The 10,000-nt window shown below is 30.9% G+C and overlaps 1 protein-coding gene across 1 annotated transcript in view; it reads left to right on the top strand.

The window, feature by feature from the left end:
- The first annotated feature begins 533 nt into the window (after positions 1-533).
- LOC137651461 (Fanconi anemia group J protein-like) overlaps positions 534-10,000 on the top strand; it is a 353,545-nt gene continuing 344,078 nt past the window's right edge. The window contains 2 exon segments of the mRNA XM_068384686.1: positions 534-549; positions 763-813. Coding sequence (XP_068240787.1) covers positions 534-549; positions 763-813 — 67 coding nt within the window.

Genomic DNA, 10,000 nt, shown 5'->3' with positions numbered 1-10,000 from the left:
GGGATGCTATAGTCATTGAGTTTCTTGGGAAGGGGATGCTACAGTCATTGAGTTTTCCTTGGGAAGGGGATGTTACAGTCATTGAGATTTCCTTGGGAAGGGGATGTTACAGTCATTGAGTTTTCCTTGGGAAGGGGATGTTACAGTCATTGAGTTTTCCTTGGGAAGGGGATGTTACAGTCATTGAGATTTCCTTGGGAAGGGGATGTTACAGTCATTGAGTTTTCCTTGGGAAGGGGATGTTACAGTCATTGAGTTTTCCTTGGAAGGGGATGCTACAGTCTTTGAGTTTTTCTAAAGTGTTCATTGCGCTATCAATAATTTATTATCCATCTTAAAAGTGATTTTTTTTTCTTAAGCATATCAAAAAATTTTTATCTGACTGCTAGCTGCAAGTGAATTTTATGTAGAAATAAATTATGAGGAATCCAAAATTTTTTTATAACCTGAGTACTAGCCGGAAATGGATTTTATGTAGAAAAAAAAAAAATTAATACAACATATGTATTTTTATAATTGACTACTAATCGGAAATGTATTTTTGTAAAAGTAAATTGGGAGAAATGTCAACAAATATTTAAGTGACTATTAGCTGAAAATGGATTTTATGAATAAGTAAATTAAAAGGAAGCTAACAATTATTTTTTTCCATTTGACTGCTAACTTTAATTTAGTCTTATGTAACAGTAAATTATGAGGAAGTTCTGTTTAACATTTATTAAAGTTATTAAATAATTAAACGACGTTTCTTTTTCTTTTCAGCGAAGGCCCAGAAGTATAACGAACTTGTCTTTCAAGGCATAACAGATCCGGGTAAGTCCAATGCATTTATTTATGCAGTTTGTGTATGTCCTTTGCATGCAGGCGTTTTGTGAGTTCGAATGAAGCCCGAGGAGTTATAAAGGAATTGCTATAGGCTCTACGTTATTATATAAGAAACGCTTAATTTTATATTTATGTATATACATATATTTATATACATATATCTATATATCTATATATATATATATATATATATATGTATATATTAATACATATATATATATATATATATATATTTATATTTATATTTATATATGTATATATATACATACATATATATATATATATGTATATATATATATATGTATATATACACATATATCTATATATATATATTTATATATATATATATATATACACATATATCTATATATATATATATTTATATATATATATATATATATATATATATATAAATAAAACGTTATATGGCACAGTAAATGTATTTTGGGGGATTAGGTTAAATAAAAAAAAAATGAGCAAAATGGTATCATTTACTTGATATTTGATTTGTAAAAATCTTATAACCTGTAAGTGTGCTAATATTAATACGCTGTCTCATGGTATTGCTAAAGAGAAAGTCGTAACGTTCTTAGGAATTAGTTTTTTTTTTTTTTTTTTTTTTTTTTTTTTTTTTTGAGATTGGAAGGAATATTTTGAGTGTAGTGTATGACCAATTATGGAATTTAGCTTTTAATTTTTTTTTTTAAATTTGGTAACTTTGGAATTTTCTCTTGAAGGAGTATAGTCTTGTCCTAAAATCATTAAAAAACATTTTCGTGTCTTAGCGTACTCAAATATATAGTCATCCGTCCGTAAAATGTTTGCAGTGGGTATTTTCATTTAGTATATCAGAATTCGCTTGATTGTGGTAAAAGAATCTCCACTCTTTATTTTTTTCTGGTCTGTTCCTTCATTGAAGTGTTGAAATCACTGATGTCATGAAACAGGCGTTGTTTTATGTGAAAGATTGTATGCTCTATTTGGTTTAAAAAGATTTGATTAAACCCTTGAGTATTTGATACATAAATATATTTTAATTTTATATTCATACATATATGTGTTTATATGGTATATGTACATACAATAATTCGTTGGTAGTTTAAAACGTAAACTGTGTAGGTTATTGAAGGTATATCTGCCTTCTATACACGCAGAAACGCACGTAGAATTTTTTTTTCTTTTTTCTTTTTAAAGGAAGACCCACAGAAAGGTCCTGGTTTATAGTGATTATGAGGATCACGCTTTGCAATGAATGGTGAAGCGTTTTGCATATAAATGGACCTTCACTTTTCGGCAGTACTGTACTTGATATCGGTTCTTCTCATCCATAGTATTTCGTCCTGTAAATGCTCTATTAATTGTCCGGGGGTGAGCGATATTTTTACATCGAATTTATGAACATTGGAACTTATTTAGTGTATGGTATCAATAAAACCTGAGTTTCTTAACAGCTGAAGCCATTGAAAAAAAAATATTTTATAAGTTTCTTGTTATCAAATGGGAGCAAATTGTTTGGGTACTTTAGTGTAGAATATTAATAAAGCCTACCTTTTTAAATAGCTTAAAAGCACTGAAAAAAAATTTTTTATAACCTTTTGTTGTGAAAATCAGTTGGGAAGCGAATAGTTTGGGGATATATTTAGTAGGAAATATAAAGAAAACTGAATTTCAGAACAACTGAAATCATTAAAAAAAAATTATAACCAGTTGCTGGGAACTCATTGTAAAATATTGATAAAAACTACGTTTCTAAACAGTTAAAGTCATTAAAAAATTATAATTAATTGTTGGGAACTTAGGGTAAAATATTGATAAAACCTACGTTTCTAAACAACTGAAGTCATTAAAAAAAATTGTAACCAGTTGTTGGGAACTTAGTGTAAAATATTGATAAAACCTACGTTTCTAAACAGCTGAAGTCATTAAAAAAATTATAACTAATTGTTGGGAACTTAGGGTAAAATATTGATAAAACCTACGTTTCTAAACAGCTGAAGTCATTAGAAGAAATTATAACCAGTTCTGGGGAACTTAGGGTAAAATATTGATAAAACCTACGTTTCTAAACAGCTGAAGTCATTAGAAGAAATTATAACCAGTTCTGGGGAACTTAGTGTAAAATATTGATAAAACCTACGTTTCTAAACAGCTGAAGTCATTAGAAGAAATTATAACCAGTTCTGGGGAACTTAGTGTAAAATATTGATAAAACCTACGTTTCTAAACAGCTGAAGTCATTAGAAGAAATTATAACCAGTTCTGGGGAACTTAGTGTAAAATATTGATAAAACCTACGTTTCTAAACAGCTGAAGTCATTAAAAAAAAGATTATAACTAATTATTGGGAACTTGGTGTAAAATATTGATAAAACCTACGTTTCTAAACAGCTTTAGTCATTAAAAAAAAGATTATAACTAATTATTGGGAACTTGGTGTAAAATATTGATAAAACCTACGTTTCTAAACAGCTGAAGTCATTAAAAAAAAAAAATTATAACTAATTATTGGGAACTTGGTGTAAAATATTGATAAAACCTACGTTTCTAAACAGCTTTAGTCATTAAAAAAAAAGATTATAACTAATTATTGGGAACTTGGTGTAAAATATTGATAAAACCTACGTTTCTAAACAGCTGAAGTCATTAAAAAATCTTTTATAACCGTTTGTTATGGCGATCAGTCAGGAATCGAATAGTTTTGGGAGTTAATTGAAGGGAAATCTAATGCCATCGCTATGAATAGAATCAGAATAGAGAAATGTTTCAATAACGCATCGAGAGAAAAAAATGTGTGTGTTATTTGAGACTTGGATTGGTATCACACCGACAGCTCTGTTAATGATTGGAGTTTCCAGCATCGGGTCTCTCTCTCTCTCTCTCTCTCTCTCTCGTGTAAAGTTTTTCTGTATTGTATTAGCTGTCTGTATTCATGTATTTCATCGCTTCCTATCTCCCTGATGTAATAAAAAATGTGTATGGTTATATAAGATATATATATATATATATATATATATACACACATATATATATATATGTGTATATATATATATATATATATACTGTGTGTATATATATATATATATATATACAGTATATCCTGTCACGCTAAGCTCTCCTAATCCCTCGGGTAGGGGGAGAGGGAGTAGTCATACCAGTGTGAGAGTGTGTGTGTGTGTGTGTGTGTGTGTGTGTGTGTGACGCGCGCGCGCGCATATTCATCTAAATATTCAGTCGTCATTTTTGACGAGTCGCGTACACTAATATTAGGTAAATGTGACTGTTCAAAATAAATAACACTGGTATTCCCTTAGATTTTATGTATACTGTACATACATACATATCGTACATACATACATATATACATATATACATACATACAATTTTGGGTGTGAGGAATATACAGTGAGGGTATATTAATCTCAAAAGGTCAGGGGAAACTTCATAATACTCTAGTACTGCGAAGATATATTTTTGTGAGCTTGCCCTGATCAACCAAGCGGATAATGCGTTAATTGGCCCACCACCAGACCTTGCTCTCAGCCGACCACCTTCGCCGTTGTCCTTTCTTTAGTATTTTTTTTTTCTTTTTTTTCACCCCACATTTTCTTCTTCTTCTTCTTCTTCTTCTTCTTCTTATTATTATTATTATTATTATTATTATTATTAGCCAAGCTACAACCCTAGTTGGAAAATCAAGATGATATAAGCCCAAGGGCTCCTACAGGTAAAAATAGCCTAGTGAGGAAAGGAAAAAAGGAAATAAATTATATCAGAAGTAATGAAAAAGCTGGAAATGAAATATTAGAAAAAAAATTAACAACATTAAAACAGAGGATTAATATATAGACTAAAAAGGCTTATGTCAGCCTGTTCAACATAAAAACATTTGCTGCGAGTTTGAACTTTTGAAGTTCTACCGATTCAACTACCGGATTAGGAAGATGATTTACATCTTGGTGGGTAATTTAAAAAGATATATTTCATAAACTTCCTTTTTTGGTTGACTGGGTTAGCGTTTTACTTTATAGTTTTCGCGAGAAGGCAAAAGATATAGTGGTAAGTAAGGTAATGAGAGAGAGAGAGAGAGAGAGAGAGAGAGAGAGAGAGAGAGAAAGAAATAATCCGTGAAACGTATAATGTGAGTTGAGAGGCAAGGGTTATATATATATATATATATATATATATATTACATAGTGGTAAATAAGGTAATAGAGAGAGAGAGAGAGAGAGAGTAGGATCCTTCTTGTTCAATCTTGAAAATATCCCCTGGACTATTTTTATTCTCCACCTTCTTCTTCTCCATCCCCATCGTGGATTATTTATTATCATTAAGAAAATAAGGAAATAATTTTACTGTATACTATAGAAGCCATAGAAGTATTTAACTGTTTCAAACATATTTACAGATCATAAAGAATTTTGTTTGTTTCAGCTTTGAGTTAAAACATCATGGAAATCATGTTTTTATGAAAATCACTAGATTCCCCCCCCCTCTCTCTCTCTCTCTCTCTCTCCTCTCCTCTCTCTCTCTCTCTCTCTCTCTGCGCGATTGTAAAGAATATTTAGATTATTTGTGAAGGACCTTTTTTGGGGGGTATTATTTTTTATATATTTTTCACCCTAATTTTCCCCGCATTTAATTAGATCATCAATTCTCTCTCTCTCTCTCTCTCTCTCTCTCTCTCCTCTCTCTCTCTCTCTCTCTTATTATATTAAGTTCTTTTTAAGCCTAAGCTTCAAAGCGCTAACCCTCTTAAAGTCTTTTAACCTTAATCCTTTCCCTTCGGCGCAGATTTTATCATGGCCGTTTATTGGGGGCATATTAAGCCATTATGCGTGATATGAGATAAATTCTAATCGGGGGTGGGGGGGGGGTTCTTGTTGGTAGGGGGAGGGAGGAATTCTTGTTAATCGGCGTGCTTTAGCTTGGTGTAGATTATGGTTGGCATTGGCCGACTGATCATCGGATATGAAATATTGGTGTGTTATCATTAGAAACCTCAGTTATTGTTCAACTTAATTATATTCAATGTTAATCATTATTTGTGATTAATTAATTGGTTTTCATCGTTCTTATGGAGAAAATAACGTTTGTTAAATTAAGAAAACATGGTCATCTTGAAAATAGTCCAGTGCAAGTCTTCGCTCGTAAATACCTTAGTTGAAGCTTATTGGCTGTTGTGAAATTATGGTTAGAACGGTAGTGTAAGAAAGCAATATTAGCTCACTCCTACACTTCTTGCTATCGGTTAAGGAATCTGTATAGTCGTGCGTTCTCCGTCTCATTCTTATCAGGTTTTTGTTATGTTGATGTTTTCATTAATGGGGAACATTGTTTATTTTGTGTGTAAACAAGATGCAAAAACAATAACGCTTCGTGTCTTGCCTTATTCTGACATTGAAAAAAAAGGTTTGAATTTTCGGTTGCCTATATTCTCTCTCTCTCTCTCTCTCTCTCTCTCTCTCTCTCTCTCTCTCTCTCTCTCTCTCTTGTTTCGAACGCTTTGTTTCAATTGATATATTACTTTTTATACGTATGAAGATTTTAGTTCTATTTTATGAAAATTTATAAATCTTTATGAGACTCTCTCTCTCTCTCTCTCTCTCTCTCTCTCTCTCTCTCTCTCTCTCTCAGTAGCCTTGAAGAATGTTATTGGCCATTTTATGAGCTTCTCATACTCAAATAGCATCACAAACTGCCTATATTTTGGAGGATATTGACTTACAGCCCATCACAGCAGCCAGTAAAAAGGCGGTTTTATGAAAGCCCGTGATGTAACATTGAGTTGTAGAGTGCCGGATTAGGTTATGATGTATTTTGTGTTATGACGGGGTTTGTTTTATTATTATTATTATTATTATTATTATTATTATTATTATTATTATTATTATTACTAGCCAAGCAACAGCCCTCGTTGGAAAAGCTGGATGCTATAAGCCCCAGGGCTCCAACGGGGAAAAATGGCCTTATGAGGAAAGGAAATAAGGAAGTGAACAAACTATATGAGAAGTTATGAACAATTAAAATAAAATATTTTAAGAAAAGTATCTGCTTTAAAACAGATCTTTTATATGTAAACTACAAAAGAGACTTATGTCAGCCCGTTCAACATAAAAACATTTGTTGCAATCACTCACACATATCTCGACTATAATTTAAGAGGAACTGTCTGGCTGTATAGATAAATATATTTCTTTCCATATACGCATAGTGGCAAGACGTGTAGCTACTCGGTCTCCCCGTCCTTCGGGTTGTGGAGAGAGGGAGTAGTCATATCCTAAAGAGAGAGTTTGTAGTTCGGAAAGGGAGAAGGATGGAAAAGTTTAAATCTGTGTGGATGCGTATTTGTGTTCATATCTATGTAAATATTTATTCGTCATTTTTGACGTGTCGCGTGCACCAGTATATATTTGTATACATATGTATATGTATATACAGTGTCTGTGTGTCCTTGTGTGTGTATAATTCGTAATAGGGATATAGTAACCAAACCTTCGACCTTTGATAGTTGCAATCAGCCAAAGTTTATATGTGGCTGAGTGTCTTAGCAATTTGGTTATGTTTTGCAGTCACGCAGATTATACTCTGGTTTCCACCCAGTGCTGAGATGAAGAAAAAGAGGACATGGCTTGCAATCTCACACTTTAACACTTGCTAGTAATCTTCAAGGGCCATCATATCTTAGGGAGTAAAGGCCATGATATACAAGTATACGTGTAATAACCCCTTTTTAATATGTGATAGAATTTGAGGAAACTAAGATAGGTTTACTCCTACTTGCTTCCATTTTATATATTCACGCAACTTTTGAGCTGCCTTACGATTATGTATCTTTTAACCACACTAGTATGTACAGTTGGACACATGAATTCCCAGCACACCTCGCTCTGAGGGAGTGCAACCAGCCACACCTTTACTGCCCCGCCCATCACTTCTGCCATCTTTCCCTACACCACCTGTTTGATTAATCGTGGGAATGTAAGGGTGGGATAGGGTGCACCTCCTCGGAATAAGGTGTGCCAGGAACGCCTGTGTCCAACTGTACGTGCATAGCTATGTTCATAAATAGATGGAAGGACCTAGATTTGACGAGTGAAATCTACTTGTGAACAATACGTAATGTATTGGGTGAAGATTTATTATTATTATTATTATTATTATTATTATTATTATTATTATTATTATTATTATTATTATTATTATTAATGCTAAGCTACAACCCTAGTTGGAAAGGCAGGATGCTATAACCCAGGGGTCCCAACAGGGAAAACAGCACAGTGAGGAAAGGAAACTAGGAAAAATAAGATATTTTAAGAGCAGTAACAGCATTAAAATAAATATTTCCTATATGAACTATTAAAACTTTAACAAAACAGGAGGAAGAGAATTTAGATATTGTTAGATTCAGCATTATTACAAGTATTATCACAAATACTCGTAATGATTCGTTGTTTGTGATATCATCATTGTTCTATTTGATCCACTGATGATTTTAACCTCTTAGTGGTAACACCGAAGAACAACTTCTCTTCTTGTAGTTCATTAATTTCCTTTCCTCACTGGACTAATTTTCCTGTAGAAGCCCTTGGGATTATAGCATCCTGCTCTTCCAAATAGGGTTGTAGCTTAGCGAGTAATAATAATAATAATTGATAATGATAATGGTAATTATTATTATTATTATTATTATTATTATTATCATACGGATAAATTTAATAATAGTAATGATTATTATTAGTATTGTTATTATTATTATTATTATAAGGATATATTTCATAATAGCAATAATTATCATTATTATTATTATTATTATTATTATTATTATTATATTATTATTATTATTATAAGTATATATTTTGTAATAATGATTTTTATTATTATTATTATTATTATTATTATGGTAAATTGAATTATGATGATAATAATAATAAAAATAATAATAATAATAATAATAATAATAATAATAATAATGATAATACAGCATTGACCCAAATAGTTCACCTTACTCCAGCCAAGCTCCTTGAATCCGGCTACCGCCTCATCTTTTTCGTAGCCCGTATTTAAATGTAGATTACCTTAAATTCCATTAGAAGACCAAAGCGGCTCTCTGCGGCCGTTGTACGGGACCTAAAGGGAGCTATTTGAATGGAAATTGATTCTCTGATTTTCAATTTGGGAAGAAGATTATGGTTGGTGGGTCGTATGTTAACCGGTATATGGCTTTATTTCTGATATATATGTATGTATATATGTGTATGAATATATGTATATATTCATATATACACACACACACACACATATATATATATATATATATATTTATATAAAATATATATATATATATATATATATGTATGTGTATATATATATGTATATATATATATATATATATGTATGTATATATATATATATATATATATAAATATATGTGTGCGCCGATAATTTATTTAATTTCTAACATTCTAATTATGTTTCGGTACGTAGTCTTTTTAAAATATTAAGATATTAATTTCATATGGGAATTCCTATATAGATGCTGAAATTTCTGTAAATTTTCTTCAATCTACATTACATGCTGATCTCCTAATTCTTTCCATAACACCATAAAAGTACAATATTAAAGAGAATTATCTTTGCCTTGTATACACTGACAGAAAAGATTACAGCAGCCAATGCCAATGATTGATTAAACTTATTATGCAAATGTTTATTGTGGGAAAGTAAATGTGTCTGTGATAAAAGGGAAGATAGTCCTTTGCAAATGTTGTGAAATAAAAGAAATTCAAATAGGTGTTGTTAAATTACAGAAAATAATCTTGAACATTTTATTGTTAAAAAAAAAATATAAAGAAGTCTTGAACATTTTATGGTTAAAAAGTAATCTTTTACAAATACGAGAGAGGACTAAATGTAATATGTTGTAAAGATAATGATCAAAGGTTAAAATATGCTCTGGTACAATTATTGATGAAAAACAAGGAAAATAATCTTTTAGAGATGTGAGAAAAAATAATCAACCGGATTTTTATATATAAAAAGTAATTGCGAAATAAGTATTGTTTTAGACAAAAAGTAAATCCGTTATATGGATGAATGTAAAAAAGAAGAAAAGAATACATTTATTCTTAACTATGAAGATTACTTAATAAGATAAATATTTTATGGATATTAACG

This window comes from Palaemon carinicauda, chromosome 13 (assembly GCF_036898095.1).
Source record: "Palaemon carinicauda isolate YSFRI2023 chromosome 13, ASM3689809v2, whole genome shotgun sequence".
In the NCBI taxonomy this organism is placed as follows: domain Eukaryota; kingdom Metazoa; phylum Arthropoda; class Malacostraca; order Decapoda; family Palaemonidae; genus Palaemon; species Palaemon carinicauda.
The sequence above is the reverse complement of the archived record's forward strand: the minus strand, read 5'-3'. Positions and strand labels throughout refer to the sequence as shown.